Source organism: Dipodomys spectabilis, unplaced genomic scaffold (assembly GCF_019054845.1).
Source record: "Dipodomys spectabilis isolate Male_0828 unplaced genomic scaffold, ASM1905484v1 ptg000066l, whole genome shotgun sequence".
NCBI lineage: Eukaryota > Metazoa > Chordata > Mammalia > Rodentia > Heteromyidae > Dipodomys > Dipodomys spectabilis.
In genome coordinates, this window is record NW_024870743.1 from 5,899,374 (window position 1) to 5,919,022 (window position 19,649).

Genomic DNA, 19,649 nt, shown 5'->3' on the forward strand with positions numbered 1-19,649 from the left:
GGACGCGGAACGTGGGACCTGTTCTTGACGTGTGTGTGTGGGGTCCTGGTTGGCTCTGGGCGGCTCTCCAGTTAACTGCTGGTGTGTGCATGTGCGTCTGTCTTTTCCCAGGCCCAGACCATGAATTACGTGGGGCAGCTGGCCGGCCAGGTGTTTGTGACCGTGAAGGAACTCTACAAGGGGCTGAACCCTGCCACGCTGTCGGGATGCATCGACATCATCGTCATCCGCCAGCCCAACGGGAGCCTGCAGTGCTCCCCCTTCCACGTGCGCTTTGGGAAGATGGGGGTCCTGCGCTCCCGGGAGAAAGTGGTGAGGCGGGGCCTGGTGCCTAGGCTCACCATCTCTCTGTGGTGTGTCTTTGCTTTCGCCTGTCCTAAGCTGCTTGACCCACATTCCTAGCGCTCCATTGGAAGTGGTGGACAGTTAATAATTTACACAGTTCCAGTGACCTTGGCTGTGCTGGTCGACCACTCTAAGTTGTTGTGCATACGCTGGCTGTCAATCAAGGCCTGGATCCCGGGATGGTTCATTACAGCTCTCTACGACCTGGGGGCCTTCACTGGAAGACTCAGGGCTGGAGGCTGGGATCACGGCACACTCCCTGTCTCCATGTCTAGCACTGGTTCTGGCTCTTGGCTGTGCTCTTAGCCAACGCTGTTGGCCAGAGCCCCTCCTTGGGTGTTGGGCTCCCTTACAGCATGGCGGCCGGTTGTGAGCTACAGAGCCGGTGGAGGCTGTGTTCTCATGACCCCGCCTTGGAAGCCTTGTGGGTCACTTCCATTGCACCTTACTGATTGGGTACAGCAGGCTCACGGAGAAGAGCTGCATGCTTCCCTACTGATGGCAGGGGCAGGGCTCTGGAAGGGCATGTAAAGGACCCAAAATTCTGATGTGGCCATTTTTGGGGAAGATTATAGGCCACACAGATGGCAAGAAATCCTTAAAACTAGGTCAACCATTTCACATCCCTCCTTAATGTGGAACTGAAATTATGCTTTACCATCATCATTATTATTTTGGTAGTGCTGAGCCATGCTGCTAACCCTGGTTCTTTTTTTTTTTTGTTGTTGTTGTTGTGGTACTGTGGTTTTGAAATGAAAGTCTTGTACTTACAGTGAAAACTCTCCCATTTGAGCCATACTCCCAGTCTTTTCGTCTAGTTTATTGTTCATACGGGGTTTTGAGCTTTTTCCTGGGGCTGTCTCTGGACTAAGATTCTCCTACCTCTGCCTTGGGATTAGCTAGGGTGACAGGCATGTGGCACCATGCCTGTGGTATAATTGGTTTTAAGTTGAAGCGAATGATGTTGGCTGAAAGTATTTTAAGGATTCCAACCTCTAGCAGACAAAAGTTCCAGGGTGTCAAAGGCTGGGCAGGGGAGGTGTTCACTGCAGTGTGAACCTGACCTTTACTACCTGCTGAGCCATTCTCCTGTGCTGGGCCCTCAGCTGAAAAAGGGAGGAGCCCATGGCGTATGGAGGGCTTTTCCATCCTGGGATCCACCCTTCTTGGTCAGGACTGCAGCTGTACCTTGTGTGCAGGGTGCTTGCCATTGAGGGGGTTGGCTGAGATTTGGAGCTCTGGGTGGGGCCAGAGCGAGTGTGGAAAGGCTTGGCCTGCCCTTGATGGCTCCCGAGGTGGCGAGGAGGCTCACTGTGTCCTTTGCGTCTCCTTCAGGTGGACATAGAAATCAACGGGGAGTCGGTGGACTTGCACATGAAGCTGGGAGACAACGGGGAAGCGTTTTTTGTGCAGGAGACTGATAGCGACCAGGTGAGGATGTGGAGGCCGCTGCGGGCGCCCGTGGCCCGGGCTCGCTCGCGTTTCCTTCTTTATAACACAAATTTGTTTTTTAAAATTTAATTTTACCTTTAAGGAGTTGTAGATAGGGGCTTCAGGTCAACATGTCAGTTTGTGAGTACAGTGCATCTCCATAAATGCCAGCGATGATGTCATTTGCAGGGAAATGGGTGGACCTGGAGCAATTCACCTTCATTGAAGTCAGTTAGGCTTAGAGAGAGACAAAAGACACGTGTTTTTTTTTCTCCTATGGAAGTTAGATCTAAATGATAAATATATCTAAACCTACCCAGAGTCATATGTCTATGTATGCAAACTCACTGAAGTATGATAGACACGGGGAATTCCTATGGTGAAAGTCCTTTGAACAACTGACATAGAGTTTAACAACATAAGAGTTTATCAGGAAGCTGAGATTTGTGTTTTGGGGAGGGAGGGGAGAGGTCAAAGAGAGAGGAAGCAGACGAATTGAGAGAGGAAGGGTGGGTGAAATTGTCACAATATTCGGTGCCCAGATGTGCAAATGGAGCCAGGTAAACTGAGGGGATGGTGGGGCGGGGAGGGCAGGGAGAACCGCAGGGGGGTTTGAGCTGTAGCAGTGGTTCCTGAGCACATGGCAGGCAGGGATTTGTGTGGAGAGGTAACCGTGGCTCCCCTTTCTCCGTGGGAGGGACTGAGCAGGTCAGGCTGTCAGGGATCTGAGTGCACACAGACCCAGCACCTGGCCGGCTTCAGGCTCCTCGCCGTTTCCACAGAGATGAAGGGTAACGGTGGGCATTCCACCTTGGCCCAAACCATTGTCAAAGCAGGATGAAACCAGTACATCAAATATCACATGGCCCAGTGTCTTAGTTTTTCCTTAGTGATTGCCCCAACCTCTTTCTTTTCTCTTCATTTTTCTTTTCCTTTGCTATTGTAGAGTGCTAGCCCTGAGTGACAAAGCTCAGGGCAGCGCCCAGGCCCTGAGTTCAAGCACGCATGCACACACACATACATAGGGAATGGCTCTCAGTGGGGGTCCAGGACTCTAGGTTGTGGTGACAGCGACAGGGCAGTGGCAGCGCTGTGGCCCCCAGTAGTGTTGGGCTCCAGGGGTCCCCGAGGGCCTTGGCGTTGCTGGCTCTCCTGCGCCCCACTTCACGAGGCTCTTGGAAATGCTGCCCTTTGCTTTAGGAGGTGATCCCCATGTACCTGGCCACCTCCCCCATCCTGTCAGAAGGGGTGTCGCGGATGGAGTGCCAGCTGAAAAGAAACTCGGTGGACAGAGTCAGGAGCCTGGACTCCACCACGCCCTCCCAGAGCTTGGCCACCAGTGAGACCCCGTCCAGCTGCTCACTGGTAAAGAAGAGAAGGAAGAGGAGGCGGAAGTCCCAGCTGGACAGCCTGAAAAGAGATGACAGCAGCCACACGTCGGAGGACGAGGACATGTTTCCCATAGAGATGAGCTCCGACGAGGACACGGGGACCCTGGATGGCAGCAGGTGCATGTTGGGGGCCCGCAGCAGGGCCTGCAGGGGGTTGGATGAATTACATTCCCCCTCTATTTTTTGCTGGTTCTGGGGTTTGAATTTAGGACTTCAGACTCATTCTCCTGGCGCTCCACTACTTGAGCTACGCCTCCAGCCTCACTCTTTGTTGGTTATTTGGGAGTCTTGCTGAATTTCTTACCCAGGCTAGCTTTGAACTGTGATCCTCTGGATCTCAGCCTCTCACGTAGCTAGGATTACAGGCCTGAGTCATCAGTGCCCTGTGATCTTTTCTCAGTAACGTGAAGAATATCCCTCGGCTTTGTTATTGATCATCTAATGTATTTATTTCTGGATGAAAACAGCGATGGATGGGCACAGCATTGGCCTGCCCACCTCCAGCCCTCTCCACTGAGGCTCAGAAGCAGGCCAGCTAGACTTGTTGCACTGACTCTCCCGCCATGGCTGATGGTCCAGAACATGGCATTTCAGGCAGCATAGAAAGTACAGACAGTGGCCTGGGCAGGGGTGGAATGGAGTATTGTGTGGTGTGCTTGCACCTGAAGCTAGCAGTTGGTCAGACACTTTGTAATCAAGAGACGCTTACCCGGTGCCATTTCTTTTGCCAGACAGCACACAGTCTGCACGTGGCCATTCATTTATTCAGCAGCTCCTTCTATACACGCACCCCGCTGGGTCAGCTTTGGGCGGAGCTACCTCTCAAAGCCCTTGTGAGTTGAACTATGCAAGGCAACAGTAAGATACCCTAGTGGAAGCCAGGTCTAGTGATGTAGACCTGTAATCCCAGACCCTGGGAAGGGGAGGCAGGAAGATCACGACTTGGGGGCCAGCCCGGGCAAGTTAGGGAGACCCCATCTTAAAATGAAAGAGAGAAAGGACTGGGAGGCAGCTCCGTGGTGGGAGGCTTGACCGATGTGTCCAAGGCCCTGACCCTCTCCAGTCCCACCAGAGCGCGTTAGGTTCATAACCTAGCCGGAGTACAAAGGCACGGGCGTGTTTCCGCGGGCTTGCCTTTCCCGTCTGCGCGCCTGGCCTCTGCTCGGGGGTCACGCAGCCAACAGAACAGTCAAGAAAAAGAAATCAGAACTCGACTTCAGTAAGATTCTAGCACAAGTCCTTCTTTGGCTTTAACCTTTTCTTATTCTTTTTCTTCAGAACTCTTCATACTGACACACTGCCATTCCAAGACGATATTCCTAAGAAGAACCTTCCCTGTGTCTCCCCGTACCCCCAGTCAGCGTCGTACCCCAGTTCTGATAGAGAGTGGTCCCCCAACCCCAGGTGAGTTGCTGGCGTGTGTGTGCACCTGTCCTGCTCCAGTGAGTTACAAGTCCGTTGGAGGAATGGAAAAAAGAGAAGTAGGGGTTAAAAAAAATAATTAGGACCAGCAAAACTGCAGAAGAGCAAAACTGACGGGACCACAGAATTCCATCTGAGCTCCCTCGGCCAGGACGGGAGGGAAAGGCTCTGCCCCGGCTACCTGATGCTGAACGCCAGCCCAGGACGGGGTGGTGGAGCCTTTCTCAGTCCAGCCCTAGCGCAGGGCTTGAAAGCCAAGGCCGAGCTTCAGGCTGCCTTCCCCAGGCTTGAGCCATGGTGCCGAGTTCAAAAAATAGTAACACTTCTCTGCAGTGTACTTGCCAGGTGCCCCCTGCTGGCCGGTGTGAACTTACAGCGAGGCAGCCGGCGTGTAGATGGCTCCCCAGGCCTGGGCAGGCATCTGTCTGTGTGTGTGCTCACAGGGATACCACCTCTGTTGGAGTGGCACACGAATCCTGGACATTATAATGGCTGGGGGCCACCGAAGGCCCACAGCAGTAAAACGTCCTGGTCAGCAGGGGAGTGGGAAGTGACTGGGCCCTGGCCAGTCTCATCAGAATACCCTTCTTGATTCTAGTTTGCTCAGGGTGATCATCAGAGGGACACAGCAGCAGTGCAGGAGTGGGGGAGCTGGGTTTCGGGGCTGCAGGTGTGTCCCACACCCAGCTCTAGCTGAGTGGAGGATGAGCCTGGGCCCAGCGATGGAGTCGCTCTGTGATGGTCAGCCTGCCTCAGAGACTAGCCCTGACCACTAGGACCCAGTGCTTAGCTTTATGTATGACTTCACATGCCCTACTACTTCATTTAAAAAATAAAGAGAAAAAAAGGTGAAACTTCATTTCATTCTATGTATCTGAAATATTAAATAAGTAATTCAGGTTACAGTGATTACTGATATCGTTCACAGTTTTCATGCCAGGTCTTTAAAATGAACGCTGTGCACATATCTCCACAGAGACAGACACATTTGTAAAGCTCAGCGGGACATAGAGCCTGTAACTTGGTATAGGAGACAGTGCCCATTGAATACTGTTCTAGAATCTCCTGATCTTGACCTGGGTCTGTTGAGAAAGTCCCCATGGTGAGAAAGCAGAGGGAAAAAACAATGCAGAATATTTAGAAACCATTAATAGGTTGAAGAATCTCCATATTAACCTTAAGAATTTCAAAGGCCTGTTTAATACACTTCCCCAAGTATTTTTTTCCCTTTGCTCTGGGAATCCAGAATAACAATGGTGTCAGGTTTTGTAGATGAGAAGCATTGTGAAATGCAATGACCAATTAGGATAAGTGGTACATTGCCATGCTCAGAATGATGGATTTTCTTAAAAGAGACAATAGCAGTCCAGACAGTCACATCGTTGGAAAATGACTGTAGTTCTATGCAGTACTGATCTATGACCATTAACTCTGGTCTGGTCACGTGGGTGGTGTGGGAAGCAAAATGGGTTTTTCCGTAGTTTCTCTCCTGTTTTTTTTTTTTGTGATACAGAAAGCTCATACTATTGCCTTAGAGATTTCAACAGAGCCCTCTGCCATCAGATGTCTGGATATTTTCATTTTCTCAAAAATGTTATGACAGGAGCCAAAGACCAGCTTAGGCATTTCATCCCGCTGACCTGTGATCTCTTTTTCTTTCTTTCCAATGTGTATCCAGCAGCCCGGTAGATTGCAAAAGGACCCCCCCTCATCTTGTGGTCGCAGCCGAGGGAGTTCTGTCTAGTTCTTGCCCGCCACAGTCCTCTCATTTCCATGCTTCGGAAAGGTAGACGAGTGTGTTTTCAGTAACACAGAATGTGAACTAACTCCTAGATGATGGACTATTTTACCATTAACCAAATAATTTATAATGATGATTTGAAATAGAATTTTTCATCTAACTCGTACAAATCCATTTTGCCAACTAACCAACTTATGATGAAAATATATAGAATATTATTTCCCTTTTTGTTTCTAATATTTATAGATTATTAGATTAAATAGTCTTTAAGTTCTAAATCTGGCTCTCTGGAAACGATGGTTATCATTCTAGCTAATTCTGTAGAGTGCCTTGAACACCAAAAGAATGAGATATTCACCTTGACAATCTGCTCTTTTGTCTGACCAAATAAGTCTCCAAGATATTTTTAGGATGCTGATTTAGTATAAGCCAAGTTACTTATAAATATTTAAGTAGTCTATTAGGCGATCTGAATAATGGATTCAGACCTTTTGCACACCATTTTTGGAACAAAACTGCTGTTGGATCTTAGGAATACAGGTTGGAGTTTTCATTGGATGCTTTCATTCCTTTCTGTAGTCCATGCAGCGACCTCCCTCCTGCAGACCTCCATGCTTTGTTTATGGCATAAGCTATTAGCCAAGGAAGCTGTGTGTGACTTACTCATTCTGTTTTCTTGTTTTTGTGGTAGTACTGGGGCTTAAACTCAGCGCCTCAGTCTCTCACTTGGCTTTTTCTGCCAGAAGACTAGCACTTTACCACTTGAGCCACATCTCTACTTGTGGCTTTGTGCTAGTTAATTGGAGGTAAGAGCCTCACAGACTTTCCTGCCCAGGTTGGCTTTGAACTTCTCCCTGTGTTCATCTGTAGTTGGCCTGGCATCCCTCAGGTGCCAGATGCTAAATGGCCATGTGTGTTTGTGCCTGGGGGCAGGATTGATTTTGGTGGCACATTGAGAGGAGAGTTTCTGGTGTAAGATCTGCACACAAGGCAGCTTCTTCCTGAGTGCCAGCTTATAAACCTGAGTGCTCAGGAGTCTCTCCCTTGTGACTGTCACAAAAGGGCCAGAAAGTTCATGACTCTGGAGCTGGGAGGTGCAGCAGAGAACTGTGCTCAGCACTTTTATTCTGGAGCTGCAGTTGTTGAGCGTGGCCCTGGGACTGACCTGGCTTGTGCTCTGCTTTTGTGCAGCTTTGCTGGAGCCTGGCCAGTCCCATTACACAGCTGCAGTGGCTCTTTTGTGCTGTGAGGGCAGAATCGAGTAGCCAAGTGACCACTGAGGGCCATCTGACCCACACAGCCATTATCTCCGAGCTCTGGCAGAAACGATGTGCCAACCCTTGAAGCTCTCCCGAAGAGTCTCAGTGAATTTAGTGGCGGTGGCTGGGACAGATAGAGGTGTGCACTGGCGCTGGGTAAAGGGGCAGCGTGGGCAGGGAGGCATTTGAAGGGCCTTGGAGGTGCTGGGGGAGACGTTGAGGGCACAGTGCGTGACTTCCTTTCCCTGCTCCACTGGCATTGAACTTGTGATTGTGGATGTGGCACCTAGGAACAGTCCTTCCTGTGGAGGAAAGCATCGTAGAAGAAGAGAGGGAGCCAGGAAGGCTGGGAGACAGGGAGCCCCAGCATCAGGCCTGGGGAGACACGCTCAGTGTAGCTTGACCAGAGCCAGGGCCGGTTGAGCCACAAGGGAGCCCCGAGGGATCCCCTCAGGTGGGTGCACGTCATGCGCAGCCCTGAGCTCCCCGCGTGCCCACAGCAAAGCTCGAGCCTTCGGTTGGGATGAATGAGGCCACACGCACTGATGGGAGGTTGCCTGACAGATACAGTCTGTGAGAGGTGTGGATGAAAATTATGCTGTTTCTTGCTTATGGAGAAGCACTGCCCTCTTTCAAGGAGAAAACGTGGGAGATGACAGATAATCGAATGGCATTTTCTCTTCCTTGGAAGTGTTGGGATTTGAACTCTAGGACTTGTGGTTGCTAGCCGGGCACTCTACCCACTGAGCCACGCCCCCAGCCCTTTCTTGCACTGGTTATTTCTGAGGTAGTCTGGGTTCCTGCCTGAGTGCGTTCCTGGCCCCAAAGCTAGGATTGTAGGCATGTGCTCCCTTGTGTTCAGCAGTTGAGGAGGGGATCTTACCAAGTCCCCTCCTTCCCCCCTCAGGCCAGCTTCACCTTTGATCCTCCCTTTCTCAGCCTCCCAAGTAGCTAGGATTATAAACACAAGCCACCAGTTCCAGTTTAAATGGTGTTGTCTTTCTGTCTAGATGTTAATTGATTCTTCGGCCAGTTAGTTTGGCTGCACAGCAGTAAGATTTTGTGAAGGTCTCCGGAGCACACATATAGCAAGCAGAGAGTAAGAAGGTGATGCACCATTTAGAAGCTGGCCTCAAAGTGGCATGATGCCACTGTCCCCACAGAGTTGGGCCTTTGAGAATGCAGGGTCTCTGAAGGATTCCCAGAATACTCAGCGGCTTATAAGATGTCAGTCTGGGTACCCCTGGCATGCCGGCCAGTGTATGTCTAGTAAAGTCGGTATATGGTACTGTGTTGCTGTTTCCAAAGCTAGTGCAGATTTGTAAATATTTAAATCATGGGATATAATGTTGCCTGCCAGGACCCTGCGTGGCTGCCTGACAGTTGGGATGCATCTTGTGCCAGTCGAGGGCTCAGCTCAGGGTGAGCCGATTGTGTGTATGCTGGTCCTGGAGCTTGAACTCAGGGCCTGGGTATTGTCCCTTACCTCAAAGCTGGCATTCTACCACTTGAACCATACCTCCACTTTCAGCTTTTTGGTGCTATTATAATAGGAATAGGATAGGAATTTCACAGACTTTTCTTCCTGGGCTGGCAACAAATTATGATCCTCAGATCTCAGATCCTCAGAGTAACTAGATTACAGGCATGTATTTTTCCTCTGTCTGTCTGTCTGTCTCTTTTCTAGATGCTGCATTTCTTATCTTGTCTCTCCTGAATTGGGCAGTCATTTGTTTTTGGTCACCCACATTTTGGGAACATCTTCCTCCTGGAAGCCAGGTGCATGGACCCCTGGTGGCCAAAGGAGGGATTGCCCCAAGGCTGTGCTCCCAAGGGGCTGGCATCTAGGTGTATTTTCTGGGTTATCTGAACCCTGGATTTGGGTCAAAGACAAGGAAAGAGTTTCTTTCCTCACTTACATTGTGAGTTTGTGTTTTCTTAAGTCCCTCAGGGTCCCGACCCTCAACCCCCAAAAGCGACTCAGAATTGGTCAGCAAGTCCACGGACAGGCCCATGCAGAAGAACAACCTAGAAATGCTGTGGCTTTGGGGAGAATTGCCACAGGCTGCAAAGGTGAGTCCTTCCTCACGTCTGCCATGCACAATGATCTCCACATTAGCCAGATCCAGCTTTCTGCTGGTTACCTGGAGATGAGAGTTCCATGGGCTTTCTGCCCGTGTTGGTTTTGAACCGTCTTCCTCAGATCTCAGCCTCCTGAGGATCTGGGATTACAGGCCCGAGCCACTGGCACACCTGGCTCACTCATAAATCAGTCTTACTTTTGATTGAGTGAATTGTTTTCCATAACTGGAAATCCCTATAGGTGTGGTCAGTTGTCATCTCTGTGAATGAGTTACCACCATTGGGGGCTAATTCACTGAAGCATAGTGCATAGAGAGGCATGTTGGATCCTGAGTGAGTAGCATAGCTGAGATTTCACGTGTCCACGCAGCTTGCCTGCAGATGGACACAGGCAGGGCGTGGTCAGCTGCGTTGGGGCCAGTCTCTGCAGTTGCCACCACCTTGGCTTGCTGGACAATCAGAGGGGATTTTATAGACTGTCTTCACGTTACCACAAGGCCTTGAACTCAAGGCCTTGTATTGCTGGGCAGGCACTCTACCACTTGGGCCACACTGTCAGCCATTTTTGTGTGGTTTGAGAAAAGGTCTCACTGTATGCTCAGGCTGGGCTAGACTCCTATTTGGACTTGAATGGTAGGTGTTCCCTACTGAGCCCAGCCTTATGTCCCTTCCCCCCTCAGCTGGATAGGACAACTGTATAGCACCATGCCCAGCCACTGGTGAGAGGGAGTCTCTCAGATTCCCCCTACCCTTCTCCAGGATTACAGGCTTGAGTCACCCTGGCTGGCTAATGAATTTTTTCTTATTGATGTGACTACACCATTATGATAACACTTCCTGTTCTACTGAGCCCTTGACATTGCCTGCACTTGCCGCTATTTGCCTCACTTCTGTTTGGTAGTTGATGTTCTATGTGAAACCTCATTTACTTTGGAATTAGTACTTTGGCTTCGGACTTCTGGGCATGCATGAAAAACAACAGGTGGTCCTTAGGTTGAAAAGTCTCTGCCATGCATTATTCATTGACCACATTTCTTTGGTAGCTCTCTTTACCTGTGTGCTTGGACTTTATCCTTGAGATAAAGTCCTCACCCCAGTTAGAATGGCTATAATCAAGAAATCTAGTAACAACAGATGCTGGAGGGGATGTGACCAAAAGGGAACCATACTGCATTGATGGTGGGAGTGTAAACTTGTTCAACCACTTTGGAAAGCAGTATGGAGGTTCCTCAAAAGACTCCACATAGAACTCCTTTATGACCCAGCAATCCCACTTTTGTACATTTACCCAAATGATCACAAACAAGACCACACTAAAGCTATCAGCACAACTATGTTTATTGCAGCATTATTCACCATAGCTAAGATATGGAATCAACCCAGATGCCTCTCAGTAGATGAATGGATGAAGAAAATGTGGTATATATACACAGTGGAATTCTATGCCTCCATTGGACTTTTTCTCGACTGTCTCTCTCTCTTCTTTGGTTTAGTCATCTTCTCCACACAAGATGAAAGAATCCAGCCCCTTGTGCAGCAGGAAAATTTGTGAGAAGACTCACTTCCAGGCCATTCACAGCGAGTCTTCAGATACCTTCAGTGACCAGTCCCCAACCTTAGTGGAAGCGCCACTCGCAGAGCCCAGCAAGCCTCCCATGGAAATGCAGTTTGTGTGTGAAGACGACCTGGAGGCTTTGGGAGCGGCCGCCCCGCCTCTACCTATGGCCGAAGAGCTCAAGTCCCCGGCTGCCAGCTCCATGCAGATGGGGGCCAAGATGGACTCTCCTTCTAGGAAGAAGGGTATGGGGCCCAGGCTTCCTTTCCAGCCCTCTTCCGGGGCAACCTATCCAGGCTCTGTGCATAGCAGAGTTCCTCCCTTCCTCCCCAGGTTCAAAGTCAGGGTTTCCTTCTCCTATGTGTTTGGGGCCAGAAGTGAGTCCAATTTTAGAATGCGTAGCCAGGGTTGTGAAATGCGCAAGCCATGCCTCGTTGCTTGGTGAAGTCACGCTCCATGCAGGGCCACACACACACACACACCTGTTCCCACTCTGGTTCTTGGGCCAGTTCTGCCCACAGTGCCCCGGGTCCTGGAGCTCTGAGTCCGCCGGGTTTCTGGCAGTGCTCTGACTGGATCGTTCACTCTTTCAGATAAACGGAGTAGACATCTAGGCGCCGACGGCGTCTACCTCGACGACCTCACGGACATGGATCCAGAAGTGGCAGCCCTGTATTTCCCCAAAAAGTAAAACTTCTCTCCGTTCTTCCTATTTTCTGTCCTGTGAGGATTAGTCTGCATGAGTCCAGTGTTCCCTGATTGTGAGACAGGACACAAAGGCAGTGTGGGGAACGGGATTGGCATTTGACTTCAGGAAGTCTCAGACACGCCCTTGAATCTGATGTGCCCATCGGTGTGTGGCCTAGGGCTGCCCAGAGCTCCGGATGGGAGCCCGGGCTCCAGGTTGTGCCCCATGACAAAACCCCAGGCTGGGTCACAGGTCAGTGGCCCATCAGCTGCCTGGGACATTTTCCTCTCTGGAGAGATTCTCGTGTGGTCCTTGGAGACCCCAGCCTGCGCCCCCTAGGATGGGCTGGGCCAGCACCCTGATGGGTAAGCGGTTGGAGCACTGCCTCGTCCGTGGTATGTCCTTCACGGTTTGTTTCAAAGGGATTGCAGAGTTGGAGGAGAAAGCAGGCCACCCATGATTGCGTTCTCTCCTGGGGTGAACTTACTTCACTGCGAACCTGTCCTGACATGAAATCATCTGCTCCTCCAGTGGTGGCAGCCTGGCAGAGGGTCACGTGATGTCACATGCGGTCTGAGGGTCCTGGTAGCGGATCACGTGACATGGGTCTGGGGCCTCAGGGATGGAAAAGGCCCCACAACAGCTCCTCCTTCCTCCTTCCAGCGGAGACCCCCCGGGGCTCGCCAAGCCTGCCAGCGACTGTGGAGTGCGGTCGGCCAACCAGTCCCCGCAGTCGGTGGGCAGCTCCGGCATTGACAGCGGCATGGAGAGCACCTCGGACGGGCTGAGGGACCTGCCCTCCATCGCCATCTCCCTCTGCGGGGGGCTCAGCGACCACCGGGAGATCACAAAAGGTACTGGCCCGAGCCTAAGGCGTGGCCAAGGAAAGAGGAAGGTGAGGAGGTCAGGGCCGGCCAGGCCCCGAGGATGCAGTGTAGGGCTGCCCCAGTCCTGTAGCCTCTGGCTTGGTCATTGAGGGGGGACGCTGTCCCCCACCCGTTCCCCCCAGGTGACAGTCTAAGCGGCCCAGCCGCCCACACCGCTCAAGCCTTACTTTGGACAGGACATTGATTTCCATTCACCTCCCTCTCCCTTCTTCACAACCCCTAGGAGGTGGGCGTGCCCCCCCCCCCCCCCCCCCCCCCCCCCCCCGGCTCAAACCCTGGCAGCCAGGGTTTGAGCTGATGGCGCTGATAGCCACTGCTCTGCCTCTGGACGTCCCAGTGCAGGGCACGTGGCCCCAAACGCGGCGCCCTGGGCTTGGTGCCAGCCTCACGCATGCTGCAGGCCCTTCATGGTACCTTTACCTGCATCGGCTGCACCTTTACATGCATCATCTGCACCGTTGGAATGTGTGAACTCTCAGGAAACGTTCAGGCGTGGGTGGAGTTGGCCTGCTTTTAACCACAGTGCCCTTGCTTTTCCCTTCACCCCTCCCATGGCCGTCGCAGACGCCTTTCTGGAGCAGGCCGTGTCGTACCAACAGTTTGTGGACAACCCCGCCATCATCGACGACCCCAACCTGGTGGTGAAGATCGGCAATAAGTAAGTGCCGTCGCAGGCTACCCCGCCACTGCTCCATACCCTTGGAATATACAGACGTAGGTGTTCAACCTCAGAACTATGTCAGATAGTCTCGTTATAAGCTCTTTGCCATTGGCTAATTCTGGGTTCCCTTGTCGCAGATGGCCTGAGGTGTCTGATTGTAATATACAGCTCTACTGAGGTTTTTTTCTTCATCCTTCCCCTTCCTCCCTCCTTCCCTTTCTCCCTCCTTCCCTCCCCCTCCCCACTTCCCCTCCCCTCTTCCCCTCCCTCTCTCCTCCTCCCTCCTTTCTCCCCCGTCCCCCTCCCTTTCCCCTCTCCTCTTCCCATCTCTCCTTTCTCCTCTCTCCTTTCCCCTCTCCCTTCTCTCCCTCCCCCTCCTTTTTCCCTCCCCCCTCCCCTCTCCTCCCTCTCCCTTCTCCTTCTTCCCTCTTTCCCTGCCCATCTTTCTTGGTCCCCTTTTACAGGAGCTTGAACTCAGGGCTTTGAGCTTTTGCTTGGCTTTTTCACTCAAGGCCACAGCTTCAGCCACAGCTCTACTTTTTTTGGCTTTTTGCTGGTTAATGGGCGATGAGCGTCTATGGACTTTCCTCTCCCCGCTAGCCTTGAGCTGCAGTTCTCTGATCTCAGCCTGCTGAGTAGCTAGGATTACAGTGCAGCACCCCTCTGTACTGGCTTTCAGATTGACCACATAAAGTGTGGTGCCTCGTCTGGGGGCTTTGTGCCCTGTGCTGTGCTGGGTATGCAGTGAAGCTGCCCCCTTAGAGCTGTCCTTATCTGAGGTCTGGAACTGCGTGTGTCTCGGTGGACAGGTGGCACACTTGCCTCCTGAGTGGAAGTCACGCTGGTGGAGTTGCCCTGTCCTTAAAGCATGGCAGGCAGTGCCACAGGTTGGCTCATGGCCTGGTGCTGGGGCTGCACAGGGGACTTGGCTGCCGTTCAGCTAGCATTGTGTGCAGTTGTCACTGTGTCCCTGCTGCCACCTCACCATGGCTTTTGGGGTTTGATGGTGGAGGGAGCCACACGGACGGAATGGGCAGGGCAAAGAGAAGTAGCAGCAGGGCGGGGCTCTGAGGGTCTCCTGGGGCCTCGGGGCTTTCTGTGAGTCTGTGGGAGACATCAGGAAGGTTTTCAGTGTGGGCTGTGGGCTTCTCACGTCTGTCTCGTTATTCCATCAGGTATTATAATTGGACAACAGCAGCGCCTCTGCTCCTGGCAATGCAAGCCTTCCAGAAACCTTTGCCAAAGGTGAGCTTTAACACGAGAAAGACTGGGGGGGGGGGAGGGGGGGAGGCGTGGGTAACTGGGAAGGGGGTGGGGGACGAGATTTAGCGTTCACTTTAGAAACCCCCAACTGAATTGCTCTGTGCTGACTTGAGCTTCGGGAATACTAATGTGGGGAGTTTTGGATCTGGAACGTCCTGCCCCCTCCTGGGTGCCAGGGCCAAACTCCCCCCTCAAGGCCTTGAGGACCAGGGAGCCTGTTCTCAGCATTGGCTGCACCGGATTATGAGTGGCTGTCAGAGCCACTGATCTCAGCCTGCTGAGTAGCTAGGAGGGATGGGCGCAGGGAGGGAGGGAGGGCTTTAGGAGACGAAGGTAACTTTGGGTGCAGCTCAACAGGATGCAGCCCTGTGCCTGATTCTGAGCCAAGAGAAGCACATACCCATAATTCCTTTGGCATGGAGTAGTGTGTGTGTGTGTGTGTGTGTGTGTGTGTGTGTGTGTGTGTGTGTGTATGCATGCATGCGCCAGTATTGAGGCTTCAACTCAGGCCTTACACTCTCTCTTGGCTTTTGCTCTCAAATGCTCTACGACTTCAGCCACACCTCCACTTCTGGCTTTTTTGCTGGTTAATTGGAGATAAGCCATTTTCTTGGCTTCTCATTTCCTGGTCATAACTGTATATGTCTGCTCAGGCTGGCTTTGAACCCCGATCCTCAGATCTCCCTTCCTGAGTAGCTTGGATTACACGTGTAAGCCACCAGCACCCAGTGGAATTGTAGGTTTTTGTTATAGAGACCCCCATCTTAGATTTGCTTCCTTGGTACACTTAGCCAGGGCTTGGTACCGCAGAAACTCTTGCCCAGAGTTGTATCATTTGTGGCTCTGAAAGGTCAAATCTGGCATCGTTGAGTCTGCGCTTGCTCCTTCAAGGCTGTGTCTGTTGTGATGTGGGGATGTTTGTTCTGCTGAGTGGATTTTGTTATGTCCTTGTCAGCTTCTTCCTGGTGTTTGTACCCTGGGATCTGTTTTCATATTATTTCTTAAGTCTTACAAATTAATAAGAAAAAGGAAGGGCAGTTGTAATAGAAATATAGTTTAAAAAGTTTATAGGAAAATACTCAAATGTAAGCTAGTCCTTTTGACAGGCACTGAACAGATTTAGTTAGTAGTATTTTTTCTTTTCTCTCTTTTCTCTCTTTCTTTCTTTCTCTCTTTCTCTCTCTCTTTCTTTCTTTCTTTCTTTCTTTCTTTCTTTCTTTCTTTCTTTCTTTCTTTCTTTCTTTCTTTCTTTCTTTCTTTCTTTCTTTCTTTTTCTCTCTCCCTCCCTCATCCCTCCCTCCCTTCCTGCCTTCCTGCCTTCTTTTTGTAGGGCTTGAACGCATTGCTCCTGAGGTCTTTTTGCTCAAGGCTAGCACTTTGAGCCACAGCCCCACTTTCAGTTTTTTGGTGCTTAATTGGAGATAAAAGTCTCGTGGGCTGGCTTTGAACTATGATACTCAGATCTCAGCCCCCTGAGTAATAATATTATACAGGTGTGAACCACTGGAGCCCGGCTGTTTCTTTTTCTTCATTTTCTTTCTATTTATGGTGTTTATCTAGTTTAGAAATTATTTTCATATGTAGAATTATCTTTTCTCTGTTGGGTTTTGTGTATACTTAGAATGATCTTGTTTCGCCATTTCTAAAACCTGTGGAAATATTCCCTGTATTTTCTTCATGTGCTTTGTTTTACTTTAAATCTTTGATCCAACTATAATTCTTTGGAGAGTAATAAGAGGATTTCCCCAGATGCTTATTGAACCAGGGCACTTTGGACTGCAGAAAACAATGATTAGACATGACTTAAATACTATGTATTTATTATCTGCTATGACAGGAATCTTAGAGGTTGCTCTGTTGGGGCTTGATGAATTCTCTGTGATTTTTCTTGGCTTTTCATTTCCTGGTCATAAATGACAGCTTTGCATGTTGTCTCCTTACACAACCATATCCAGAGTGGGAAGAAGGGGGCAGATTCCTGACATTTCATTGGCTCGAACTTGATCACTTTTAACCTGGTTGTTGGCCGAACATTGGAGTAGTGCTCTCAGTGGAGTAGCTGTCAGTCAGTAGTGTGGACCAGTTGAGTTTGTCTTCTGGAACTGAACCTTCCACAATACTTTTCAGCCAGATTCTTCGCTTTGTTGCCAAGAAAGAAGGGAGGAGGGCATGCGGGCAGGTAACTAGCTTCATAATCATCCGAGTACCATTTATTTTTAATAAATAGTCATTTCCCCCATGGATTACTGGTTACAACTCTTTGTAGTCAATAGCTCCATGACTTTGGATTATTTTTAAGTTTTCTGCTATGTTTACTCATGGACCAGCACTGCATACTCTTAGTTACTGTAGCTTTAAAATATTTTTGATACTTGATAAATCCTGGTTACTATTATCCTTCTGTCTGAGAGCTTTTTTGACTATTTTGTTTTTTCAAATAAACTTTAGAATCAGTGTGTCTAGGTCCAAAATGCTGTTTTTTTAAAAAAAATTGGGTGTAGTTATTCATGAGTTAAGGGAGAAATAAGGAAAATGATTTCTTCTTTTGAAAAAGTTTTAAGAATATTTTTTTATTATCTATAGGAGTCTACAAAGGACTGTTCATTTAACAAAGCAGTTTCTGAGTGTCGCCCCTTATCTTTATGCATTATGGTTGAACATTGTGTATATGATTTTCATTTTCGTGTGCTCAGATTTTCTTTTGTGTCAGATAAGGATCTTTTCAATGATAAGAGGAAAGTACACTTTAGGCTAATAGTGTGAATTATTTGTCTCCTTGCCTATCTCTTGCTGGGTAGAGTGATCTAAGCCCTTGTTTCATTATTAGATATGAGTCTGCACATGAAAGTTGCATAACCAGAGGAAGGGGAATTAGAAAACATTTTCCTTGGTCCTGGAATTAGCCTCGAGAAGAATTGGTCTTGGGAATTCTTAGAAAGTTATTAATTCACCTGTAATGTCCCCCATTTAACTTCCATTTCCTTGGAGTATGAGTTTAATATAAATCCAAGTACATCTTTTAAAGTTTGTTTTGTCAAAATTGGAGAATTCATGTTTCTTAAAATGTCCTGTGCATTTTGTTTTGTTTAAAATGGTTTGATCTTGTTATCATAGTAATCATTTCATGTTTTATTTTTATAATCATCCTATTGAGGGTAACAATATCTTAGTTAGCCATTTTAATTTGGAAATTTCTGGTCTTACTAATCACTAATGATTTTTAATGCTTTCTTTTTTGTTGTTGTCGTGTTATGTTTTATTTGTTGTTTGTTTATTCTTTTAACATCTCCTTAAGTCTTCATGCTTAAGTTACCTTACTGTAATTTTGGACACCATTAGGTTTTGCTTCTCTAAAATTTTTAATTCACAAATAGTATGTTGTGGTTTTTTTTTTTTTTTAATTTTCTTTCTTTTTTTCCCCTATTTTTTTCAGTCTTCTTAGCATGTGTTTCTTTCAGTTTGATGCACTCAGTTGATCTTTTTTTGGTTCCATTATTTATGTTACCATCCATTTAAAACAGGCCACCGTGGAATCTATCATGAGGGATAAGATGCCCAAAAAGGGAGGAAGATGGTGGTTTTCCTGGAGGGGCCGAAACACCACAATCAAAGAGGTAAGGGCAGAGTACCGAGTGGGCATTTGTACTTGGAAGGGTTTGGTTTTGTGCAGTGATGTTTGTTTCTAGGTACTTGCATCAGGACAGCAGAGTTGAAGGGTGCAAAGTCATCAGGGTTGAAAGGTGAGAGAGAGGCCATTAGGCTTTTGGGTCACTGCCTGTAAGTTTGGATACTGATGTAGAGTTGTTCTCCCTCTGTAAGATTTCAGTCTCTTTTATTTTTGTTGGTGGTGGGGCTTGAACTCGGGGCCTGGATGCTCTCTCTGAGCTTTTGTGCTGGAGGCTGGAGCTCTATCACTTTGAGCTACAGCTCCACTTCCAGTGTCTGGTGGTTAATTGGAGATAGGAGTCTCATGGACTTTCCTGCCAAGATTGCTTTTGAGTAGCGATCCTCAGATCTCAACCTTGTGAGTAGCTAGGATTATAGGCATGAGCCACCAGTACCAGGCTAGGTTTCTGTTTATCAAGAAGAAGACCTTCAACATAATAATTTAATTTTCTAGAAAAATTATCTATCTGGAGCATGAATTTCTCTTTTCTTGGAAGATTCATCTGATCTGCTGTTCTAGGCTCTCTGAGCATTGCCTAGGTACTTTTCCTTCTTAAATTTAGTCACAGTTTATAATATATGCAATTAGTGGGACTGTTGTCCAGCTCGTTTCTTCTGCTCCAGACCTTAAACTCCTTGAAGGCAGAGGTCATGGGTAGCTTTGACCCCTGTGGTCATGCCTGGAACTCACACTGGGCCACATAGAGGGATTTGGCTTTTATTTGTTGAGAGAATGATGGTTGTTTGGGTTAAATAACCACAAGGTTCAATAAATCCATTGAAACCCTAAAATAAATCCCATCAAACTCAGTTTATTACACTCTTTAAAAGGGACGAGGGCTGTGGTAGAGCCTTACCTAGGTCGAATTGTTCTTTGACATATTCTCATGGAGCGTCTGACTTTGTTGATTGTCTCATTATCTCTAGGGTAGACACAAGTTGGAGCCAACATACATGCTTTTCTTAGGGGACTTAAAGCAAAAAGGGTCTTTAGTTTTCTTACTAAATGGCAGAATGTTCTAGAATTGTAGCTTGAAGTACATTTTGAAGACTTCTTTATTTGTAGAGTATCTGAATTCCCACCAATTTGGTGAGAAAGGAGTATTTATGAAATCAAATATGTCTTTAAAAGCTAAAATATATATTCCAGCTATATGTACATTTTCTGCACTAGCCTACTAAAGATGGCTAATGGTGGTACAGGTTATATACCTTGATAAATAGGTTAAAAACAACCAACTATGTCATATTTATGTGC

At 48.7% G+C, this 19,649-nt stretch overlaps 1 protein-coding gene across 2 annotated transcripts in view; it reads left to right on the forward strand.

Moving 5' to 3' along the window:
* Window positions 1-19,649, forward strand: part of Lpin1 (lipin 1) — a 51,350-nt gene that overhangs the window by 7,855 nt on the left and 23,846 nt on the right. Inside the window, exons 2-13 of one of the 2 annotated variants that reach the window (XM_042680787.1) lie at window positions 112-312; window positions 1,681-1,776; window positions 2,977-3,284; window positions 4,446-4,571; window positions 6,268-6,375; window positions 9,533-9,662; window positions 11,165-11,471; window positions 11,820-11,913; window positions 12,578-12,768; window positions 13,366-13,459; window positions 14,638-14,707; window positions 18,247-18,339. In XM_042680787.1, coding sequence (XP_042536721.1) covers window positions 121-312; window positions 1,681-1,776; window positions 2,977-3,284; window positions 4,446-4,571; window positions 6,268-6,375; window positions 9,533-9,662; window positions 11,165-11,471; window positions 11,820-11,913; window positions 12,578-12,768; window positions 13,366-13,459; window positions 14,638-14,707; window positions 18,247-18,339 — 1,809 coding nt within the window. In that variant the 5' untranslated portion in view covers window positions 112-120. The remainder of the gene's footprint in view (window positions 1-111; window positions 313-1,680; window positions 1,777-2,976; window positions 3,285-4,445; window positions 4,572-6,267; window positions 6,376-9,532; window positions 9,663-11,164; window positions 11,472-11,819; window positions 11,914-12,577; window positions 12,769-13,365; window positions 13,460-14,637; window positions 14,708-18,246; window positions 18,340-19,649) is intronic. The other variant, XM_042680789.1, reaches the window with a different exon arrangement.